The sequence below is a fragment of the Barbus barbus genome (assembly GCF_936440315.1).
Source record: "Barbus barbus genome assembly, chromosome: 23".
Lineage (NCBI taxonomy): Eukaryota > Metazoa > Chordata > Actinopteri > Cypriniformes > Cyprinidae > Barbus > Barbus barbus.
The window spans coordinates 15,121,707-15,146,428 of NC_136751.1; the positions used below are offsets into that span (position 1 = coordinate 15,121,707).

General features: G+C 41.9%; 1 protein-coding gene across 1 annotated transcript in view; it reads right to left on the minus strand.

Moving 5' to 3' along the window:
• LOC306843167 (mitogen-activated protein kinase kinase kinase 10-like) overlaps nucleotides 1-24,463 on the minus strand; it is a 42,886-nt gene extending 18,423 nt beyond the window's left edge. The window contains exon 1 of the mRNA XM_079374466.1: nucleotides 22,530-24,463. Coding sequence (XP_079230592.1) covers nucleotides 22,530-23,406 — 877 coding nt within the window. The 5' untranslated portion in view covers nucleotides 23,407-24,463. The remainder of the gene's footprint in view (nucleotides 1-22,529) is intronic.
• Between the last annotated feature and the right edge of the window lie 259 nt (nucleotides 24,464-24,722).

Here is a 24,722-nt window from a genome sequence, read left to right on the forward strand (position 1 = left end):
ATTATTTAGTTGCAGATCCCTTGCACACAATCACAGCAGTGAGTCTGTGACCGACATCACCTGACTCTTGGACTCATCCTTTGAAAGACTTTTCCCAGCCTTTAATGCAGCCAGTTCCAATTGTTGCTTGTTTTGGAGAGTTTCTGCCTTTACTCTCCTCTTCAGCTGCTGAAATTCATGTTCAATCAGATTTAAATCTGGAGATTGACTTGGGCAATCTAAGACTTTCCATTTCTTTGCCCTTATAAATTCCTTGACTGAACTGGCAGGGTGTTTTGGGTCATTGTCCTGATGCAATATGAAGCACTTCCCAATGAATCTAGTGGCATTTTCTTGAATATTGGTAGGCAAGATGGCTTTGTACCTTTCCAAATTCATTCTGCTACTGTCATCATACATTAAGTCATCAGTAAAGTTGAGAGGGCCTGTTCCAGAGGCAGCCATGCATGCCCATACCATGACACCACCTCCACCATGCTTTACAGATGAGGCTGTATGCTTGGGATCATTTGCAGTTCCCTTTTTTCTCCACATTTTTGCTTTCCCATCACTTAGATAAAGGTTCATCTTTGTCTCATCGGTCCATAAACACAGTTCCAAAACTCTTCTGGCTCACCTTTGTGCTTTTTTGCAAACTCTAATCTTGCCTTTCTATCTATGTGTTGAGTCACCCAATAATAAAATGTGACATTCTGTAGTTTTGTCTCATATTCATCTTTTAATCATATTTGTAAATGTCTTGACTCCACAGCCAACAGAGCAATTTTGACTTTACTGTTCCAATACTTTTGGAGGGCACTGTATATACATATGTGTGTGTGTGTGTGTGTGTGTGTGTGTGTGTGTGTGTGTGTATATATATATATATATATATATATACAGTATATACATACATACATACATCATATTCAAGACACATGGCAGTTTATATTCCTTGCTACATTTATTTGTTTTAAGCATGTTCAGATATTTGAACTGAACACAAAAGTACTGATTATGATTTAGTGTGTGTGTGTGTGCGTGTGTGTGTGTGATTTGATTGGCTAAATGACTGATCTGTGTAAGTTATTTACCTGCTCAAGACTGAAAGAAAATTATTCTAAATACAATATTTCTGTAACACTTTACAGTTGTTACATGTCAGTCCTTGTCTTGTGTTTCCCCTCCTCTCGTGTCCCTATTTGGCCATCCTCGTTCCTTTCCTCATTAGTTTAATTAGTCCCTAGCCCTGTGTTTGATTAGTCCACACCTGTTCCTTGTTTTCCTAGTGTTTATAAGCCCTGTGTTTCCTAGCCCCTGTGTCCGGTCATCACGTCAGATGTGTTCGTCTCTCCCCATGATCCCTGTTTGTCGGCTGGTTGATAATAAATGTGCTTATTGGAACTCCTACGTCTCCTCGCTCCTTGTTTCCCGAGAGGGAACGTGACAGATGACCGGACCTACAAAGTAAGCGGCGCTCCTTTTCACCCATTTTGTTTTCCGTTTTTGAAAGTTTTTTTTGTTTGCTCCTTTTTTCCCGCTCCCTCCATGGCGATGGAGTTCGCCGCCCGCCTCCGCGCCCTGATACTCCGCGATCTCCCCTTCGTGGAGTACACGGAGGAGTTCTGCGAGCTGGCCGGGAAGGCGGAGCTGCACGACGCGGTCCTCCTCCAGCTCTTCCGGCTCGGGGCCTGTCACCACCGCCCCATGAACCTCCCAGACACCACGGGATTGACCTGGAGGCTGGGGATATACCGGTGTCTGGGAGACTTCCGGGCCCGAGTCGAAGCTAGCCCGCCGTCGTCAGCGGCTCCCCCGAGCCCGCCGCCGCTCGCGCTTCCAGAGCGCCCCCGCGAACTCGCGCTTCCAGAGCGCCCCCGCGAACTCGCGCTTCCAGAGCGCCCCCCGCGAACTCGCGCTTCCAGAGCGCCCCCGCGAACTCGCGCTTCCAGAGCGCCCCCGCGAACTCGCGCTTCCCGAGCGCCCCCCCGCGCCGGCTCCACGCACGTGCCCTCCAGTGCCGGCTCCACGCACGTGCCCTCCAGTGCCGGCCCCACGCACGTGCCCTCCAGTGCCGGCCCCACGCACGTGCCCTCCAGTGCCGGCCCCACGCACGTGCCCTCCAGTGCCGGCCCCACGCACGTGCCCTCCAGTGCCGGCTCCACGCACGTGCCCTCCAGTGCCGGCTCCACGCACGTGCCCTCCAGTGCCGGCTCCACGCACGTGCCCTCCTGAGTTCCCGCTGGTTCCGTCCAGCCCTCCTGAGTTCCCGCTGGTTCCGTCCAGCCCTCCTGAGTTCCCGCTGGTTCCGTCCAGCCCTCCTGAGTTCCCGCTGGTCCCGTCCAGCCCTCCTGAGTTCCCGCTGGTCCCGTCCAGCCCTCCTGAGTTCCCGCTGGTCCCGTCCAGCCCTCCTGAGTTCCCGCTGGTCCCGTCCAGCCCTCCTGAGTTCCCGCTGGTCCCGTCCAGCCCTCCTGAGTTCCCGCTGGTCCCGTCCAGCCCTCCTGAGTTCCCGCTGGTCCCGTCCAGCCCACCTGAGTTCCCGCTGGTCCCGTCCAGCCCACCTGAGTTCCCGCTGGTCCCGTCCAGCCCACCTGAGTTCCCGCTGGTCCCGTCCAGCCCACCTGAGTTCCCGCTGGTCCCGTCCAGCCCACCTGAGTTCCCGCTGGTCCCGTCCAGCCCACCTGAGTTCCCGCTGGTCCCGTCCAGCCCACCTGAGTTCCCGCTGGTCCCGTCCAGCCCACCTGAGTTCCCGCTGGTCCCGTCCAGCCCACCTGAGTTCCCGCTGGTCCCGTCCAGCCCAGCGCCTCCCGTGCGCCCTCAAGGGTCCGCGCCGCAAGAGCGCCCTCAAGGGTCCGCGCCGCAAGAGCGCCCTCAAGAGTCCGCGCCGCAAGAGCGCCCTCCTGCATCTACGCTGGTCCCGTCCAGCTCTCCTTCGTCTCCGCTGGTTCCGTCCAGCTCCGCGCCTCCCGTGCGCCCCCCAGTGCCCGCTCCTCCAGAGCGCCCCCAAGTGCCCGCTCCTCCAGAGCGCCCCCAAGTGCCCGCTCCTCCAGAGCGCCCCCAAGTGCCCGCTCCTCCAGAGCGCCCCCTAGTGCCCGCTCCTCCAGAGCGCCCTCTAGTGCCCGCTCCTCCAGAGCGCCCTCTAGTGCCCGCTCCTCCAGAGCGCCCTCTAGTGCCCGCTCCTCCAGAGCGCCCTCTAGTGCCCGCTCCTCCAGAGCGCCCTCTAGTGCCCGCTCCACCAGAGCGCCCTCAAGTGCCCGCTCCTCCCGAGCGCCCCCAAGAGCCCTCTCCTCCAATGTGGGCCCCAGAGGGGAACTTTCCCAAAGAAATTTTGGGGGGGGGCCATATAGTCCCAGTCTGTGTGGCCAGGCCAAAGGCCAAGGCCACAAAGGACCCCGATCCACCATGGCCTCCCAAGGCTCCAGATCCGCCATGGCCTCCCGAATCTCCAGTCCTGCCATGGCCTCCCAAGGCCCCTGATCCGCCCTGGAGGCTTCCCTGGTCTCCTCCCTGTCCGGGCCCTGCTCCAGCCTCCAGAGCGCCCGCCCCCCCCCGCCCGTGATGTGTATGTTACGGTGCGGGACGCACCTTCCGGGAGGGGGGCGATATGTTACATGTCAGTCCTTGTCTTGTGTTTCCCCTCCTCTCGTGTCCCTATTTGGCCATCCTCGTTCCTTTCCTCATTAGTTTAATTAGTCCCTAGCCCTGTGTTTGATTAGTCCACACCTGTTCCTTGTTTTCCTAGTGTTTATAAGCCCTGTGTTTCCTAGCCCCTGTGTCCGGTCATCACGTCAGATGTGTTCGTCTCTCCCCATGATCCCTGTTTGTCGGCTGGTTGATAATAAATGTGCTTATTGGAACTCCTACGTCTCCTCGCTCCTTGTTTCCCGAGAGGGAACGTGACAACAGTAAGGTTCCATTTATTTACAATATTTAACAACATTAGAAGTTTATTTTTTTATCGTTAGTTTCTAAAGAATTTATTAATCTCAACATTTACTAACACATTATCAAAATCAAAATCATTTACCAATACATGATTAAAATAAAATCCCATCTGTTCATATTATTTAATGGACCTGAGCTAACATCAACTAACAATAAACGTGTATTTTTAATAACTAATGTTAAAAAAGATCAATAAATACTGTAACAATTTCAACAATTGCAACAACTAAAACAGATTTTTATTAATTAACATATATGTTAATTAATGCATTATTCAATGGTAGCAAATGGGACCTTATTGTAAAGTGTTATCAATATTTTTAGTGAACTTAAGCTATAATTTGATCTTTCCATGTGTGGATTTGTGTGAGTATGTGTTTCTGCCTCTGGTGTGACGGGAGATTAGGAGAATAGGAGATGGCTGCTCACAATGTTAATAAGGCATTGTTATATGCCTTTCTAGTGGCCATGTGACCCTGAGGAACAGTTGCCACCAGAGGGTTATGAGGGGGTGATTGTGTGTGTGTGCAAGTCACAGAGAAAGAATATATAGATTGTGTGAATATATGTGTGGACAGAGAGGGTGTTCATGGGAGTGAATAAAGAGGCACAAAACACATTCGTTGAACATGTCTGAGGTTGAACAAGCGAGGGTGTGTCAGTGATGGTAAGTGTGTGTGTGCGTTTTTGTGACAAATGAGGACATACATTTTTGGTATGACACAGGTATTACAAGGTGAAGGTGACTTTTCAGGACATTGCCCCTTGTCCCCACTTTTCAAAACACTTATAAATCATACAGAGTGAGGTTTTTTGGGGGAAAGTAGAAATGCACAGTCTCCTGTGAGGGCTAAGCTTAGGTGTAGGGTTGGTGTAGGGCAATAGCACATACAGTTTGTACAGTATAAAAACCATTACGCCTATGGGATGTCCCCACTTTTCACAAAAACAAACGTGTGTGTGTGTGTGTGTTGGAGAGTTGCTGAAATCGCGTTTGGTCTCGTACTGTATCGCGTATCTTGTCAGTGTGTGCACTTGCGTGGCCATTTTTAGTGATTAATAGGAAAGTGGGTTCAGCTGAATTCTAGTAGTGATTTGTTAGATAGGTATATAAAAAAAAGGTTATTATACCGCGGCAGCCCTCGTGTGAAGCCCTCTTAGTGTGAAGACCAAAGAGTGTAAAGACCATCGACTCTACCGTGCGACTCCACCGGGCTAGGACACCGGCAAAGGATATAAGTATCGCTTTTTATTTTTATTTTTTATTTTTTTTTCCCTTTTTATGTTTACTATTGAAATGTTGTATGCATTTGTCAATTTTATTTAATTTCTGTATTTTCTTAAATGGGTGTGTAGAGAGTATTTACAGTATTTGGATAAAAGCGTCTGCTAAATGACTAAAAGTAAAAGTAAAGTAAAGTATACACTGCATATACATGTATGTTTGTTCCAATTAACTTCTGTTGTGGTTCTTCACTAAAGGCTACTGCCAGACATTCATGCATGGAAGTGTATGTTTATGTGTTGGGATGATATTTGAGAGGAAAGTCACACAGGTTTTACAACTCGTAACTGTCTAACATCAAACACTCTCAAACCAACCATTGTCTGCACAGGACATCAACCATAACTCCCATTCATAACATTGATATTTACCCTTTATTCACAATCTGTGTATCAAATTAATTAACCTTGATAATGACTGATCATTCACAACATCACAGAGTCAATTTTTGTTTAATCATTTCTGGTTTAACCACTAAAATGTATATATATGAGATATTTTTTTTTAGATAATTGTGAAATTTAGTATATTAAGTATATTTAGTATATTATTATAGTATATTTATATATATATATAGATAGATAGATAGAGAGAGAGAGAGAGAGAGAGAGAGAGAGAGAGAGAGCAATATCCCTTAACATAAATCATCTGTCTTTCAGAGAATTACTCACTCTGGACCCCAGTTGGCATAAAATACAACTTAATTAGCATTTCCTCATATATATCAATATATAATGTATCAATTATGTATGATCTATATGTATCAATTTGCAGTTACTTTAAACTAAGCCTGATGATGATAAAGTGCAGTATGGTGTCAGGGCACAAACATCTGTCATGTTGCAACTCTTGTTTAACTGTTTGTCATTACAACAAGCCATTTGACCCTTGACCCTTCATGATCCGATTGGAGACTAGACCATTTGTCTCTTCGACAATCCATGAGAACGGCACATCAAGTCTTTACACAGCAGTTTAAAGTCAAGAGGGTGATAAACATATTTGAACAGTCACTGATTTATAATTAAGCAATAAAGAAGTTGTGTTACTGTGCTAATAGCTTTTACTATAGCTTTTTATAATAATTGGTAAATCACATAAGCGTGGCACAGTCCTAAACTTTGCCTGATTTGTCAGGCGCACAATCCAAGAATGAGACAAGCTGTCTGTGAAACACATTCTCTCACCCACACGGTGCTGTCCTCTTTGTCTCCCTATGGCTTACTGAAAAGGTCTGTGTCTCAATCAATCGCTGTGTCGCCCACTCTTCCATATCTTCTAATCTGAAAGCACGAATTCTCCCCTCAGTGCCATATATAGTGCACACTCAGTAAGGAGCACGAGGGGTGAAATGAAACGGTCCCATGAAGGCAGGAACAGCTGGTACTGTGGCTGAATCTGGTTCCTTGTTCCCCCCACCTCCCACCCCCCGATTTTACCTGCTGCTTCAGCCCAGGTACACTACATTACACTGCTGAGAGAGAGATTTTTTACATTCCCACATGCTGACATAGCAGTTTGAATCCTTCATTTTGTATTTCTCAGGGGTTCCTATTTTCAGGCCTGCATCTATACAGAAAAGGGGTAGGCAATGTATCAGATATTTGCAATGATTTTGCTGGTGATGTAAAACACAGAGTCATTGTGAATATTACAAACAGGCATTCTTGCACTTTTTTATTTGGCTAGTAAAGGGATAGTTCACCTAATTAATTACTCACCCTCATGTAATTTCAAACACTTAAGACCTTCAAAGTTCATCTTCAGAACACAAATGAAAATATTTCCAATGAAATCCGAGAGCTTTCTGACCCTTCATAGACAGCAATGCAACTACCACGTTCAAGGTCCAGAAAGGTAGTAAAGACATTAAAAGGTTAGTTCACCCAAAAATGAAAATTCTGTCATTAATTGTTCACCCTCATGTCATTATACTTTTTCTGTGCAAAGAAAACAATAATAACAATTTATTCAGCAATTCTTCTCCCCGAGTTAACATCTTCCACCATTTTGGAGAGTATTCCAGAACATAATCAATGTAATCATCATTGTTTACATTCAGTAGACAGCGTGTGCATGCTGAACATAAACAACATTGATTATGTTGATTAAGTTCAGTGGATACTCTCCAAAATGGCACGACATGACGGTAATTAATGACATTAATAAAATAATTTTTTCTAATCCTTTAAAATAGTCCATGTGACATCAATGGTTCAACAGTAATTTTATGAAGCTACGAGAATACTTTTTTGTGTGCAAAGAAACCAAAATAACTTTATTCTACAATTTCTTCTCTTCCGTGTCAGTCTTGTGGTATTTTTAATAAAAATGTTATAGCAATGTATGTAGTAAAATATATGCATTACCATGATTTATATTGCTGCATAAAAATAAACATTAACAAATATTCTTTGTATAAAAGAATATTTGTTCTTTTATCCTAGTGTTTATTATGTGAAAACAGTAGAAAATATTGAGCATTTCAGTGTTTTCATTTTTACATTAAACTTTTGAATCTGCTTGGCTACAATGGCTGTTTGGTTGCAATTATGGCTTTTATGATTAAAAAAATATATATATTCCACACCAATTCAAAGAAAATATATAAATAACAAGACATCAAATATGATTAAAAGGTATGAAAATATTCAGATCATTTTTAGCTATATCACCCACCCCAAGATCTATATAGTCAGCTTTGAAAATACACTGCCCTCCAAAAGTTTGGAAACACCCTAGAAAAGTGGGGTTTTGGACAATATTGGTATGAATCCTTTTTAATTTGTGATAATTTTGCACTGATAAGGGACAACACAAACTACGAAAACATATATACATATACATTTATCTCCTGAAAATATATGTATGTATGTATGTATATATATATATATATATATTTATTTCTGCACTGATAGCTTTCTTATCTAGTTGGTTTTAGCATATTAACATACACAGCCATCAAAGCTGAATTTCACTGAAAAGGTTATTGACTAAGAGCGCTGTTGGCAAGCATGGCTGTGGACCAATCAGCAGAGGCATGACTAAGCTAGGCGGGGATTGTTTGGACCAATCAGTGAATGTGGCCCCCTTCCCCTCTGAGAGACTGCGTTTCCTCTTTATTACTGTGCCCTACAGACAAACCCTCTCATCCCCCTCTCTCTCTCTCGTTCTCTCCATCTCTCTCGCCTTGCCTACCTCCCTCCATTCCTGTATGAATCAGATTCCAGCTGTCGCCTGCCGAGGCATCCATTCTTACACTCAACCAAATGGGGAAAGAGAAAGAGAGATGGATGATGATGGGAATGGGTGAACAGAGTATAAAGGAAAGAAGCAAGGACAAGAGGAATTGGGGCATATCATCAGTGTGTGTGTGTGTGTTTGTATAAGTATGTATTTCTATTTTTGTGCTTGTGGCTTTGTGTGCTTTATATGTGGGAGTGCTAAACATAGGGAGTGACGTGGATATTTCAGACAGCAAGCGGCATCAGAATAAGGCAGCAAAAGAAAGAAAAGAGAGAGGTGGAAATATATAAACATGAAAGAAGGACTAAAGAGGAGCTATATATGGAAGTCTGGGCTTTATAGTGTCTAATGAGACACTCGTAATACTGATGGTCCCATTCATTTCATAAAGCCGTTTAAAGTGCTCTTTTGCAGTAGCTTCAGTGTATTTCATGTGGTTATTTTGTATCTTGCATACAAAAATGCAGTCGACACGGAAAGCTCCAGATCATAGCCAAATCTAAAATCTAAAATTAGAGATCATAAATACAGTCAGGTTGGAGAATGATCTCTACTATGAATTAGAAACATACCACATAACCAGCGTAGGCTGATTCCTGAACGAATAACTCAAATGAGTTGGTTCTTTTTAGTGAATCAGAAACATACAATGTAACCACCAGTGTAGTCTGATTCCCAAACAAATAGCCCCTTTCGCATCGCTTTAGTTCCAGAACTAAAAGTACAGTACTAAAGTACTGGGACGCTGTCGCAGGAGTAGTGTGTGCTGTCGCAGGAGTAGTGTGTGCTGTCGCAGGAGTAGTGTGTGTTGTCGCAGGAGTAGTGTGCTGTCGCAGGAGTAGTGTGTGTTGTCGCAGGAGTAGTGTGTGCTGTCGCAGGAGTAGTGTGTGCTGTCGCAGGAGTAGTGTGTGTTGTCGCAGGAGTAGTGTGTGTTGTCGCAGGAGTAGTGTGTGCTGTCGCAGGAGTAGTGTGTGTTGTCGCAGGAGTAGTGTGTGCTGTCGCAGGAGTAGTGTGTGCTGTCGCAGGAGTAGTGTGTGCTGTCGCAGGAGTAGTGTGTGCTGTCGCAGGAGTAGTGTGTGTTGTCGCAGGAGTAGTGTGTGCTGTCGCAGGAGTAGTGTGTGCTGTCGCAGGAGTAGTGTGTGCTGTCGCAGGAGTAGTGTGTGTTGTCGCAGGAGTAGTGTGTGCTGTCGCAGGAGTAGTGTGTGCTGTCGCAGGAGTAGTGTGTGTTGTCGCAGGAGTAGTGTGTGCTGTCGCAGGAGTAGTGTGTGCTGTCGCAGGAGTAGTGTGTGCTGTCGCAGGAGTAGTGTGTGCTGTCGCAGGAGTAGTGTGTGCTGTCGCAGGAGTAGTGTGTGCTGTTGCAGGAGTAGTGTGTGCTGTCGCAGGAGTAGTGTGTGCTGTCGCACGATAGTTCCTATGGAACTGTTTTAGACCCTACTCTGAAGTAGGAGCTAATTTAGTTCCTCCAAACGGAGTTCTGGGAACTAAAACGGTTCCTAGTTCCATGGTGCGAACACGCCAAAAAGTGTGTAGTTCCACAATTAGTTTGGGTACTATGAAAAGGTTCCTGCGGTGCGAAAGGGCCTAATGACTCTAATGAGTTGGTTCTTTTTAGTGAATCAAAAACATACAATGCCACCAGTGAAGTCTGATTCCCAAATGAATTGTTCTAATGAGTCAGTTCTTTTTAGTAAATCAATACCATGCAGCACAACCAGTGTAGTCTGATTTCCAACAAATGACTCCAATAAATTTGTTATTTTTAGTGAATCAAACAATTTTATAAATTCAATTAAAAATATGTTTTTTTTAGTTTTGTTTAATATATAGTTGTTGAGGCCAATTATTAGACTGTATTTATGCCACGTCTACAAAGACATCATTAAAATATCATTAAAATTAATCTGTCTACGCCTTTATGTTAATGGAACTGTTAAAGAATCAGAATCGATCAGAGGATTCACATTACCTCCCCGTTCCCATCCCAAGCAAAGTGCTCACTAACACATGAGAAAGAAAGAAACTATAAATTTAAACGGGCAAAGGGTTTCAGTCTAGTAGAGTGTGCTTGGTTTTACAAAGACCTTGTGTTACTGATATCTTTGGTTGGCTGTAGAAGCAACACCAACGGCTCATTGAGCTTTAATCAGTTCCAGCACAGCACAATGTTGCCCTCCAGGAGAGATATTACTAAGGCTTTGTACCAATATGATCTTCTGCATGGTGACTTTCAGACATTAGATGCTGCTGCTTTGTTGCCTGTGCTTTTAAAAAGTCCTTGAGGTTCTGCATTCTCGTTTAGAGTCAAATTTCTGCCTCTATTCGAAGGTCAATATTAGACTGGCTATAATGTCAATAGATAACAGTGTAATTAGAACTTGGGCTGTATGGATGATGGCCTTGTTCTCTAGACATACATTGAATCTCTTTTAGGGACATTTGGAATGCAAACCACCGACCAGGAACTGCATGAAAATTTGCCTGAATAGGGACATGAGAACTGCAGTTGAACTCTAGAATAGAGCCAATCCTTCCTTTCCGCTGTTTAATCCTCTCCAAACACTAGCGTTCAACTTTATTTTATCTTCAAATATGAATAGTTTATTTCAGGTCAAATATAAGGAATTTGAGTTGGTACTGACATTCTCTTCAGCTGTTGTAGCGTTTAATGAGTTGTAGTAATAGGACACCAGTGGTGGTAACCGCACGGCCTCCCTCTCCCACGGGGTTAAATGTACCTGTGGACGCCAGCTTTTCCCTGTGTCAGCTGTGCTGCTGTCAGGCCTGTTTGAGGTAAATGTCACCTGAGGCACATGCAAAGAGACACTCCATGACACAAGCAGCACCTGACAGTCAGCAAAGCACTACTCCACTTCTGTGTTGTCACACTTCCAATCTTAAATAATTATCTTCTTAAATAATTAAAGCACTGTATTAAACTCAAAAAGAACACACAATCTGAAAACTTAACAAGCTTTTGGAATATAACAAACATATTTACCTCAAAGGCTGCACTAAACATTAGTGAAATTACAAAACTGAATTACAAAAATACTGTTTTCAAACAGGTTTCCCAAACACTACCCCTTCTGCCATTATGGCTTAAAGGGGTCATGAACCACCTTTGTTTTTTATTTTTATTTTGTACTGTTCTCTGAGGTCCACTTAAAATGTTATCAAGATTTTTACATCAAAAACATCATAATTTAGAAGTAATAAGCTATTTTCTGTCCTGTTTTTAACCCCCTCATCAGAACGGTCTGTTTGAATAGGCGTGGCGGATTGTAGACTCGAAAGTAAACACCCACTGCTATGATTGGCTAACAGTTGTGTATGTTTGACAGCGTACATTCCTCATAGATGGACGCTGCTGTGATTAAGGTCAAAGGCATAAATAACTCAATACATATCAAATGATTTGTAAGAGACAAAGCAATAGTGACCACATAATGAAAACAGTTACTCACACTTGTGTTGAGATATTACCGTCGCATCCAAAATAGCCAGCACAGCACCGTCTTTTAGTTTCAATCTTTCTGAAAATACCACGTCGAATTGTGCCTTGTTTGTAAATGAATTTACAGTAAAATTAAGTGAACAAAGGACCAAGTTCTTACTGATGTGGTCTGGATCTTCATTCAAAATAAAGTTAATCCACTCTTTCCTAATGTTGGGATCAGAAGGAAGGCAATACAAAGACTGTTTTTCTACATTTTGGCGATGCAGAGTCTTCTTGTCTTCACAGTAGGGCTGTCCCCAACAAGGGCTGTGCAATCAATCGAATTCGATTATCATGCGCATCTAGTCACTGACAAGCTAGGCGATATCGCGCTCATAATCGCAGGCACGCATAAAGTTTGCCATAGCACACCGGCAGAAGTCATGTTTCTGAATGTGACTCATCATCTCTGCAGTAGTGATGCACCTGTATGTTTCATAAGGATTACATGATCTGAGAAAATTTGTTTTCCATTTGAATTGGTTCATTTGCATGTAGACATAACGCTCTCTATAGATATATTTTTAATGTCTGTAAGGCAAAGATATACAAGGAGTTTCGTGCTCAAGTGCGCAGAGACTAAGACGGCAGAAAGCGCATTCTGTTTGCTTTCATTATTTTACAAAAGCACAATGTTTTGTTGTTATTGTGAGTGCACACAAATAAACGTAGCGTCTTTACCAATTCAAAAGATGTATTACTCTCATTTGTATGACCAAAAACGATGGAGTATTTTAGGAGTAAGTGAGCGCACCGGCGCCTCCATCTACAGTTCAGCTTCCACGCTCCGCACAGACACTTCAATAGCGCACATTTCTCTAGGTTAATATTGGATTAAGCAGCCATGTAAAGTTGCTAATACTTACATATTTCAGATGATAAGCCATATTTGAGGTCGATGAATGATAGGCGAGCGTTTGGATGTCCTGCCTGATGTACTGTATTAGGCCTAACACAGAACAGCCATTAAAAATCTGTTAGTCACGGACTGCGTGACTTTTCCTGTGGATTTTTTTTTCTGCGACTCAGCGGGTAATAAAATTTAAGACAACCAAGCCTCTACTGGTCGACTAATGGTTAGTCGACCATTAGGGGGCAGTCCTACTTCACAGCCATCTTAATCGTTTTGGTTTCTGTGTAGACCTACGCCATTTATACTACATGCACGAATTGGTGGGCAGGGCTAAACAGGCAGTGATGTCGAAGCAGGTGTTGATCTTCTTCTGCGGAGGCAGTGCTTATCCACACTATTATATTTATTTACACTATTACTATTATTTAGTATTCTGTATTCAGTAAGAAGTTCACATAGTTCAACTACACTGCTCAAAAAAAATGTGGGAAAACCTATGGATCTTGATGAATGAAATAATCAAGTTGAAAATCTTTACTTGTTGCGTAATTTGTTGAGAACAAAATTAATGGAAACTAAAAACATTAACCCAATAATGGCTAGATTCAAAATCACACTGAAAAGGCTGAATTTCATCAACTTATAATGCAAGTCAGTAGAGTGTATAGACCCCACATGCCTATATGCACTTTCGACAGCATCTAGGCATGCTCCTGATGAGATAGTGGATGGTGTCCTGGGGGATCTCCTGCCAGACCTGAATCAGGGCATTAGCGAGCTCCTGGACAGTCTGCGGTGCTACTTGGCTGCTTCGATTGCTCCAATACATAACATTGGATTCAGGTTTGTGGAACGTGAGGGCCAGTCAATGGCATCAATGTCTTCTTCATCCAGAAGCTGCCTATATGCTCTGGCCACATGAGGCCAGGCATTGTCAAGCTCCAGGAGGAACCCAGGGTCCACTGCACCAGCGTAGAGTCTGAAAATAGTTTTGAGGATTTCATCCCAGTACCTATCAGCTTTGAGGGTACCGTTGCCTTTTATGCTGTTAACTTTTTTCAATTTTTATCACAGAATATATGAAATATAAAAATATAAAATATATGTGACCCTGGACCACAAACTTTTATGCCAAAAATCATTAGGATATTAAGTAAAGATCATGTACCATGAATATATTTTGTACCGTAAATATATCAAAACTTGAGAATTTGACTGGTCTGCAGAAATCCAAGTCCTAATCCCAGCTGAACACCTCTGGTGTGACTTTAAATGTAGACCTTGAGCCGAAAACTCATCACCAAACACCAATGATTTGTACATACACTATATGGACAAAAGTATTGGGACACCCCCTTCTTTAGAACAGAAGAAGGCACTTCCAAAACTGTGGCAACAAAGATGGAAACATAATTCACATATTTAAAAACTGTATTTCCATCTCTGTTGAAACAGTTTTGAAAGTGTCTAAAATGATAGTACCCATATACAAGTCATTGGTGTTTGGTGATGACTTTTTGGTTCAAGGTCTGCATTTAAAGTCACACCAGAGGTGGTCAGCTGGGATTAGGACTTTGCGTTATGCAGTCAAGTTCTTCCACACTGACTGAATCAATCATGTCTTTTTGAACCGTGCCTTATACACAGAGGCACTGTCATGTTAGAACAGAAAAAGGGTCCTGTCCAAACTGTTGCTATAAAATTAGAAGCACACAATTCCCTAGAATATCATTATATGCTTAAACATTAAGATTTGTACTAAAGTAGTCAAACCTGTTCATTAGAAGCGGGTGACCCAATACCTTTGGCAATATAATGTATGTAGGGCCCTATGAAATGTGTTTTTTCCCCCCAAATTGCATTTGAATTTTTCTGGATTCTGCTTTTTTTTTTTTTTTTTTTTTTTTTTTGTAGATCCCATTTTTATGGTTTTTAAATCAAATGTTATTAATCAAAAAGCATACTTAATTAAAACGTTTACAATTTAACAACAATTTATGGAAAACTTAACAAAATTAAATTTTTAGGGCCCCATGAAAGCCATTTTATTTTTTTTCCAATTTCAGTTTTATCACCTCCACCAAATTCTGTTTTCCGTTTTAATTTTTCCAGATTCCAGAACATGCAGACTTCTTTTTAAAATCCATACTGCAATTTAATTAATTGTACAGCCCTACTTTTGATTAATCCATCCCAAAAATTAATCAACTTTCTGTGTTATACTGTAAATTCCATTTTTATGACTGGATTCCAAAATTATGGAAAATTAGCTTATGAAAATAATAACAATATACATTTATTGTAATGTGTACATCTCAGCATTTAATATAATTTTTCTAATCATTGAGCTGGAAAAAGTAAATTAATTTGGCCTGATTTATCATAATTCACCCAACTACAATTTGAGATTAATTCACTCTACACTCAGATAACAAAACATTTTACCTCAAGGGACTGGTTAATGAAAACACTGCTGCTGTGTAATGATCTGTTTACAGGACACTCTAATACAACCTGTTCTAGGGAGGCTCTGCCTTGCTCCCCTTGCTCCCAGTGCTCCAACAATACTCCTCTGACTTCATTGGCACTATAGAAAAGCAGGCCACCGATGGGCATTGTGCCGAAGATCTCTGACACTCAGCCATGCCAGTGTGTTCTGTGTACAGAGCTATAGTGGCTGCCTGTGTTGTCAGATTTGCATGCGTTGTTCAGTGTGCATTGCAAGGGTATGTGGAATATAACACTACACACTCTGTGTCTTTCCCACCATATCCACGACATGCTCTATGCTTTTTCATGTGGTGGATGTGGATGTATGGTCTGTGTTTACTGTGCCACAGTAACACCTGTAAACACTTCTGTAAGTGTAAATGTGTGTATATTAGCTGTGTGGGCAGGTCTTGCTTGGTTATTGACTCTGTGATGCTGCAGTCTATAGTAAATGTGTGTGTGTGTGTTGTGCATTAGAGTGTATGCTCAGTTTGGGTGTGTATAAGCACTTTGTGTGTTTTCTTTGCTTTGTATCACGTGAGCTCTGGGCCAAACCTTGGACTCTAACTCTTTAAATAGAAAACAACTGAGAAATTCTCATGCTTGCAAAAAAAAAAAAGTGTCTGGTTATGTATTAACTAGAACAGTTTTAAAGATACTCTCTCATATGAGGGCTATAGTCTTCAGTTCATTAACCGAGACCATGAGAACTACTTTTTATTGTCACTTTATTGATTTTTTGTGGCAGATACTGTGTGTACTTACTATCTGGCTCACATTTAAACTGTGTCAAAGTTGAAGCAAAGAAAGACACTGACCTACACCAGTCTCACTCACACATGCCTACACAAAAGATGACCAATACATACAGTCTCTAAACACACCTGTACTGCAGATGCCCAAGTTCCCACAAAAATGGAGGTTTTTCAAACATGAGCCAATTCTGATCTACCAAAGGGTAAGAAAGTCAGTGCTGGAGGTTAATTTTACTGGATATAGCCTATATCAAAGAGTAAATCAATGGGAAATGGCGTGAAGTGACATTTATTGAACAAACACAACTTTATTTCCTCAAAAAATAAACAATATTAATATATTTTCCAAACCATGCAAAGTGCGCTACTTGATTTTGTCCATTGTGAATTGATTGGATTGTTGAATCGTTGTCGTTTGAACTGCTGATCTCGTGTGAGTGACAGGTTGATGGAGGGGAGGGATTATTAAGAGGGGGAGGGGAAGGTATTGTTTTTGAATAAAGATTACAAGGGCATAAGAATTTTAATTTCGGTAACACTTTATAATAGGGACCGATTCTCACTATTAACTAGTTACTTATTAGCATGCCTATTATGAACATATTGGCTGTTTATTAGTACTTCTAAAGCGCACATTCTGCATGACCATACTCTAGATCCCTAATCCTAACCAATACCTAAATCAAATTAAGAGTTTATTGAGGCAAATGCCGTAATGACTTGTTAATAGCAAAGTTGCAATAAAACAAAAATAGTGACAGCTTTTCTTCCATATTGTGCAGTACATGTTAAACAAATTATTGAAAAGAATGACAGGGTCTTGGTTCTGTCTGTTGTCTGTTGAGCATGCATCTGATTGTAAAAATGGGGCAGGGTTTTAGCAGACTAAATGATTGAGTTGGGACATTTTGGTTAAACATTTCAAGATAAAAATTACCAATAATTATTAAATGGGTGAATCGTTCACATTAAGATTAATAACATGGATTTGAAAAAGCGATAGGATGAATTTCAATTTCATGCCAACTTTAGAATGATTCATTAACATATAATACTATACTGTAAGTGTACTGAAAGAGCGTACTGTAAGTGTATCACAAACAGAAACACCATGAAGCAGAACAAAATGAACATATTTCACAATTAATGAAGTGTATGATAGAAATTGAGTGAAAAGTGTATGAGTGAAATGAGTGCGTGCAGAGCCACAGATGAGCAAATGTATTGAGCACACTTTCCTAGAATGTCCTGTCTCTCAAGTAATGCTGGGAAATTCAATTAATTTCACCGAGTTGCTTCACTTTTGTTTCGATAAAAAAGAAAAATAATTCACAGACTTCCCAACACTACCTTTAGAGTGAGGACATGGGAGAAAGCGATCTACTGATTGATGTCTTCTTCTTCATCAACTAAATGCAATAAAAACAAAAATGTATGCCAAATCTGATGCAAATAATAAAAGAAAAGTTACTGCAATTGAATTACTTGAAAAATAAAGAGTACAATTTGATTAAAACTGAGAATGTGATTTTTTTATTTTTTTATTTTAAGTGCTTGTTTATAGGGTTGAGCAATTGGTGATTATATATCAATATGAGTTCAAAAAAATATTTGGTAAAACTTTATTTTAGGGTCTCTTAACTAGTTGCTTATTAGCATGCATATTACTAGAATATTAGCCATTTATTAGTAGTAATTAAGCACATATTAATGCCTTATTCTACATCCCTAATCCTACGCAATACCTAAATTTAAAGTTAATAGTGAATAAGTGTTCCCTATTCTAAAGTGTTACCAAATATTTTATTGGGATTATTATTATTGCTAAAAAATATATAAATATTATTATATTATTGTTAATAATATTAACAAAAGATTACCATTGTATTATTTTACTGTAAAATAAAAACTGAGTACTTAAGACAAATATAATAATAATTGTTTACAATAGAGCTGTAACTTTCTTAAATCTTCATTTTCAAGCATTTAAACATTCAAGCTTTTATTTTGGCGGAAAACTGCAGGTAGCCCTTAAAGCAGGGATGGGGAACGTTGATCCTGGAGGGCCGGTGTCCCTGCAGAGTTTAGCTCCAGCTTTAATGAAACACACCTGAACAAGCTAATCAAGGGGTCTTCAGGATACAGGTAGGTTTTTTTTTTTTTTTTCAGGGTTGGAGCTAAACTCTGCAGGACAGTGGCCCTCCAGGATCAACATGCCCTACCCCTGCCTTAAAGCTGCTCTTTAGTTGAAATCAGCCTGATAACCAGTAAGGGCAGTAAAATAACAGCTCTTACCCAATACTTTGTAACACAAATAAAATAATTTTTAAAAAAGTAACACACTACCCTCAAATTGTCAGTCCGGCTGTATTATACTTGAAAATTATGGCTTAACTAAATACAGGTATCGCTTCTCAAACTCTAAAAATGGTATTGGGTCATAATGTTTAACACATAAAAGGCTAGACAAATGACTCATGGTCACTAACCAGTGTGCAAACAATGCAAAAAGTCCATGGCCCCACTTTTACCACCATCACCATCTGACTCATTCTAATCGGTGGGAAAGGAATGCATCCTATTACTTATTAATGGATCACCTAAAATTGTGGGTGACATTTGTGCATCCCATGAATGCAGGGTGTTGTTGTAAAGGCGGGAGAGTGGCATTGTGAAACTGTCAGGCAACTTTTGTAAAGTTTTTTGTAGCCTCAAGAGCAAATCTTCTGAATACAGAGTCTGTGTGAAAGAGATAGTAAAAACAGAAACCTTGTAACATACTAACATAAGTCACAGTTAGATAAGTACATAGTTTGTGATGTAATGTCATGTGCAAGTGCATGTATGCATTCGGCAGATGTTCCAAAGTGACTTAAAAGGCTTTCAATGTATATTTGTTTATGCGTGTTCTAGGAATTGACCCCATGATATTGCCGTTGCTAGTACCATGGTCTACAAATTGAGCTACTTAAAATAAAGACATCTGTCATTTGTGACAAATGAGTCGCACAACCCTGTACCCCGCTGACCCCGGTGCTTATAACACACCACTGACCCTCTCTCCCCCTGTGTGAGTTCAGACCCTGGGGCTTTTCCAGGACATACACACACGTAGCCATACATATATACACATCACTTAGTATTTTCATGTCCCTTGTATCCATCTGAACTCTTGTGGTCCAGACACTCATTTTCTCATATCCACCCTCCCCCAGTCAGGCGAGTGACTTCTGTCATTGTCGAGGCATCTTTGTCTTGGATATGCGATAAAGGGGTCATTGTTGCTATTCTGCTGTGTTCCCAGCCTCTCTCTCGTCCAGTCTATCTCTCCATAATTTATTTTCTCTACACCTGCTGGTAAAACACTATTTGATAAATCTAATTTTACACCTTTACAGGCAATTTCTACATGCTCGGATGGTATGGACATCACATGACCAACTGAACTGTACTCACTAAAATCATTTTTACAGAACAGCCAAGCCAGGTAATCAGAAGTCCACCTCAGCCGAGGTTCCAAGTGAGCCGTACCGTTACCAAAATGTGGCATGTAAACTCAGCGGATCACTGATTGGCCGGAGAGAATCGTCACTAGTACGTCACTGAACTTGGAACATGAGACACAACAGACCCGCTAGATTTAAATCAGCCAGCCAGCAAAGGATCGAACACCACTGTTTTGAATGAGCGCACCTTTTTAAACAACCAAAAACATGGCTGTTTCATTGTCTGTTGAGGAAGTACAGACGTTCCTCTCGTTGATAGCCAAGGAGCGGATCCAGCGAGAGCTTGATGGAGCGACGCAGAATGAAAAAGTTTTTCAGGAGTCACGGCAGTAGAGGCAGCGCAACTATAATGACATGTGTATAATCCCGCCCACTCTAAAGCGATACTAAACTGCAGTGGAAATGCAAACAGAGCCGAACCGAGCCGTGCCAAACTGAGCCGTGCCGAGCCGAGTCGTATCACGCAGTGGAAAAGCGCCAATAGAGTAGTACTGCATCCTTCATATCACTGAAGAGTCTTTCATTTGATCAGATTTATAAAAGACAGATACAGCTGTACCGCTTCTCTAGAGAAAGCAGTCAAGCTGATGGAGGTGTGCCATGGGCGGAGCTAAAGAGTCACGAGCATGCAAAGCTTTTGCATAGCAATCGTCTGCAAGCTGCAACACTGATATAAATAAAACAGGAACAAAAACTTTATTGACTTAAATTTGATTTAATTTGTTTATAAAACATTTGTCACCGAAATGCACAACTCCAGAGAAACAAACTGCATCCACTGTTAATGCTGGGTTTTTTGGGAAGTTGAACAAAGTTAGCTTTCCCTCACAATCAAAAACACTTTTTTAGTGATATTGTTGATTTTGTGGTCTAAAAACAAAATGACAAAGTCTCCTACTTGAGCAAGTCCTGTGCAGCACTGAGAATGACTTCTGTAACCCGAATGAAGCACTTGCTCTCGCTCAGGAGTGCGTTTTCCAAAAGCAACTATGGTCGCAAGTTCAGTCATGACCGTAGTTAGCTAACGATACTTTTGGGAAACGCACCCGATTGATTTTCTGGGACAATTATGACATCATACAGGGCCATAATCGAAAAAAAAAATCTGAAACTTATACAAACTCTGAAGGAGTGTTTTTGGCACAGCATACGTTATACGTCCAACTCATTTTTTAAAACTTTGGCCATGTTTAGCATGATAATCCAACTCTTTAACAGTGTAAATAAGTTAGAATGCATGAAATAGCAATAGAGCTGAAAACAAGTACTGAACGTGTGCCACAAAAATTTGATAGCACCAGACAGTGTGCATTAGCTATTAGCCATCAGCCATTCCGGTGTTCCAGTAAAGACCTGCCTAAGGAGTGTGTCAGGGGAAGGTGATCAGGGGTTTAGCATTACTCTCAGCTGAGTCACCCTTCCAGTTGATCCCCATTCCTCTTTTGTTTTTGCCAGAGTGTGGTCCATTGTTTGATAACGGTAACTTAAGTCCAGTGTGAGCTCAGTTAACAACATGGACTGACCATCTACTTCAGCCTATCAACTCACACACACAGAGTGACATCACTTTAAAGGAGGTCACAGTAATCAGATTATCCTAGTTATTCAGATGCACTGACAACCAGCAAACCAAGTATGTTCAAATTAGCCCCTAAGGCAACATGAGGGAAAGGCAGCTATTACAGTAATTTTGATATGCTAATGTAAACGTCTTTGTCTCTGACTCTTCATGTCATTGTTCTAATATGATACATTTACAAAGCTCCATTGATTTACACCAATTGTGAGGGGCTACTTTATTTTGAATGCTAAAATTAAAATATCAGAGTTAAATTTTGTAACAAATGCTGAGGCTAGTAAGGGAATGCAATTATTGGTGAACTAAAAGGGTACCACACACACAATCCCACTGTAGTGTGTCATTGAGAGGGGACTGTACTGTGGGGGAGGGGGATGTCTAGGGTGCAATAGAGGGGAGCTGGGAAGAGGCTGGAGGGCTTGGAATCCGCCTCTGTTGCCACGGCAGCTGTGCCAATCTCCGAGTACGCCTACAGTTTGAAGAGGATACCTGAGCTCAGAGCCCCTGGATAATGAGAAGCAGTGAAACTCTAAACTCTGACAGCTAATGCTTTCACCCCTCCTGTGTCTACAGGGGCACGATAAACATGCATCCCATCTCTGGGAGAGGGAGCAGCACTGGGATGACTGTTTTCATGGATTTGACAAGGACAGGGATTACCAGACTTTGCTAAATCTTCTCGAGTGTCTGTCAAGCTCTGCTGCTGCAAAAACTGCAAAAGCTGTACCCTTAGTATCTAGTGTGCAGTGTTTCTTTTCCCAAGTGCATCCATACTCATCCATTCAGCTACTCTCTTCTTTCTGCCCACAACAACTCCAACTGTGCTTAGCAGCAAATAGCACAAAGGACCAAAAATAGCCCAGCATTTTTCAGAGCAGAGCAGCTCTCCTTAAGAAGATGAAGCAATGCCACGACAAGGCTATGAACAAGTCCACGCACAGCATCTTTTCCTTTTGTTCTGTCACTACCACCTGTGCAAAACCCATAATTCCCATTGCAAATTTATGGATGCAGAATTATATATTTGATGCACTGCATTTCTGTTTGGACAGTATCTGGCATCCCAGAAGTGTACCAAAGGCACTTACCCTTAATCAATATGTTGCTGCGTATGAATATGTGTTGGTGTTGTATGCATCAGAACACTCTCAGAATAAAAATGTGCATGTATGCGCTTGTCGCTGGGGCTGTACCCTCAAAGGGACATCTTTGTATCCTTTTTAAACCTTAAAGTTTCATATTAGTACCTTAAGGGTACATATTACTACTCATAAATACTAATATGGACTTTTAGGCACAGATAAGGTGCAAAGTTGTCGCTTTAAGGGTACTGACAAGTTCTTGTACCCCTAAAGGTACAGTTTTTTCTGTGAACAATAAAGAAACATTACTCACTGTTGCTTGATTTGAGGTCTCGATGGATAATTGGCACAAAGGTCTGGTTGTGCAAGTAGTCCATTCCTGTCGCAATCTGCACTGCCCAATTCACCAGTACTCGAGGAGGCACCTTCTTCCCAGCAAGTGCCCGGTTAAGTGCCCCGCCACGGGCATATTCCATAACCAGGCAAAGATTTGGCTCCCGCAGGCAAACACCGCGGAGGGCAATGATGTTGCGGTGTTGGAGCATCCAGAAGAGTCTGGCCTCCTGCCTCACGTTCTCTGCCGTAGCACTGATGTCCTCATCTGGGTCCTGACGAGCTGCTTTAACAGCTACTTCTTCACCTCGCCACACACCCTTATACACCTTTCCAAAGCCTCCAGCACCGATCACCTCCTCCAAGCACAGCTCTGAGAAATCAATCTCCAGTGGTGACTCCCCACCGACCAGACCTCCCGGAGGCAACGCTGGATAGCTGGTGTCCCGTCGAGTCACATAATTACAAGGGAATATGCCCACCTTGTCTTGGATCTTGCCAGTCCACCAGCCCTCGTCTCCAGACACTTTTGAGTCCTTGGAGAGCACCTCCAGTAGGTCGCCACGTCGCAAGGTCAACTCCTCGTCTGCTGTGGCCTCATAATCAAAGACAGCTGTCCAGTACGTGTTACTGCCTTCATGATGATGAGGAAGATGGGAATCTGGGGAGTCCACTGAAGAGGACAAAGTAGAGGAGTTCTGGCTGCTGCTGTTGTGTGTCAGGCAGGGTATTGAGTTTGCATTTGCTTGGAGGGCAGTGGGAACTGGGGGTCCACAGGAACCTCCCCTACTGGTACAAGGTAGTGGGGCAGCACTGCCACCACCTCCAGCTCCTACTCCACTCGTATATGGGTCCATCACTGAGTGTTCAGGTCAGCGATGTGGTCTCAAAAGCTGGAGGAGGCCCTCTGTCAACTTGCGCACAATATCCATGCAGAGCCCATCTACTGAGTGCAGGCCTTCTTGATGAGGAACAAAATCAATAAGTAAAGCTTTTGCTGGACTGCCCCTGCACTGTCCTCACAAATTGCTTGGATTGTCCACAGCACACTTTGTGTGAGTCTTAACATTTATAGAGCCATTTTAGTCAGTCAATGTGTGCTAACAGCTCTAATATGATGATGCTCTATAGTTCTATAGCTTCATAGATGATGACACTGAAAAACAGTTTTGCTAGAGAAACCAAAGTCTTTCAGATTAGGTGAGAATATCCAGTCCATCAAGGTGTGCAAATCTTAATTTTTGGTTACTTGTGCTTTGGGCGTTTCCATCAGAAGAGTCATTGAAGGCCTTGGACACTGCTTGCTTTGGGTTCTCTTTTTAACTTTTTTGTTGTTGTAATGAATGTTAATGAATATTCATAGCCTTAAACACATGCATGCGCAGGCTGAAGGCATCCTCAGACATTCACCTGTGATAGGCTCACAGAGATGCACGAGCTCGCGATCTCAAAATATCCACAATTATTTGCACATTTGTGATACTCGCTTAAGGTTTCTCTTGTGTTTTATAAATTCGAAACATTGCGAGTGCTATAAGACAGTTCAAGGAAAGCGCGCGTCCATTTTAAGATGAGAATCACAACAGAGAGATGGCAGAGCTGTCATTAGCATTAATCGACATACATAATGTGCGCCACATATTCATCACTTTGCATATCAGGAAAGGCATATATTCGGCGTATTAATATTTAATCGATAAACGTTACTATAGCCACTGCAAGTCTACTGTTTGCAATTTAATCCACGTCAAAAGCCAAAGCGACTGTCGGTTCGTGTTATTTCTATGAACCGCATGTGCAAGTGCTCACTTCGATCATTTCGTCCTCATTTTCCATGATTGTCATTTTAACAGTAGACATTTTATTTTCATAGAGCAGTTGATTCATCAAGCTAGAGTCAGATGCGTATACAAATAGAAATGTATGAGAAGCTAAACGAAACTTCGGCTTGCTATTCTATGACAGATCTTTCTATGAAGAATGAGAGTGATGAGGATGGCTTGCATAAAGGTGACTTTTATCCAGGTCGTAGCGATTAGGCGACGAAATTCTCCATAATATGTTTATGTTGCCCAAATAAAAGCCAACGCAAAATGTGTCCACCATCTTTACAATAATAATAATAAATAATAATAATAATATCCACCTAATTCCTTTCTAGATTCTGCAGCAT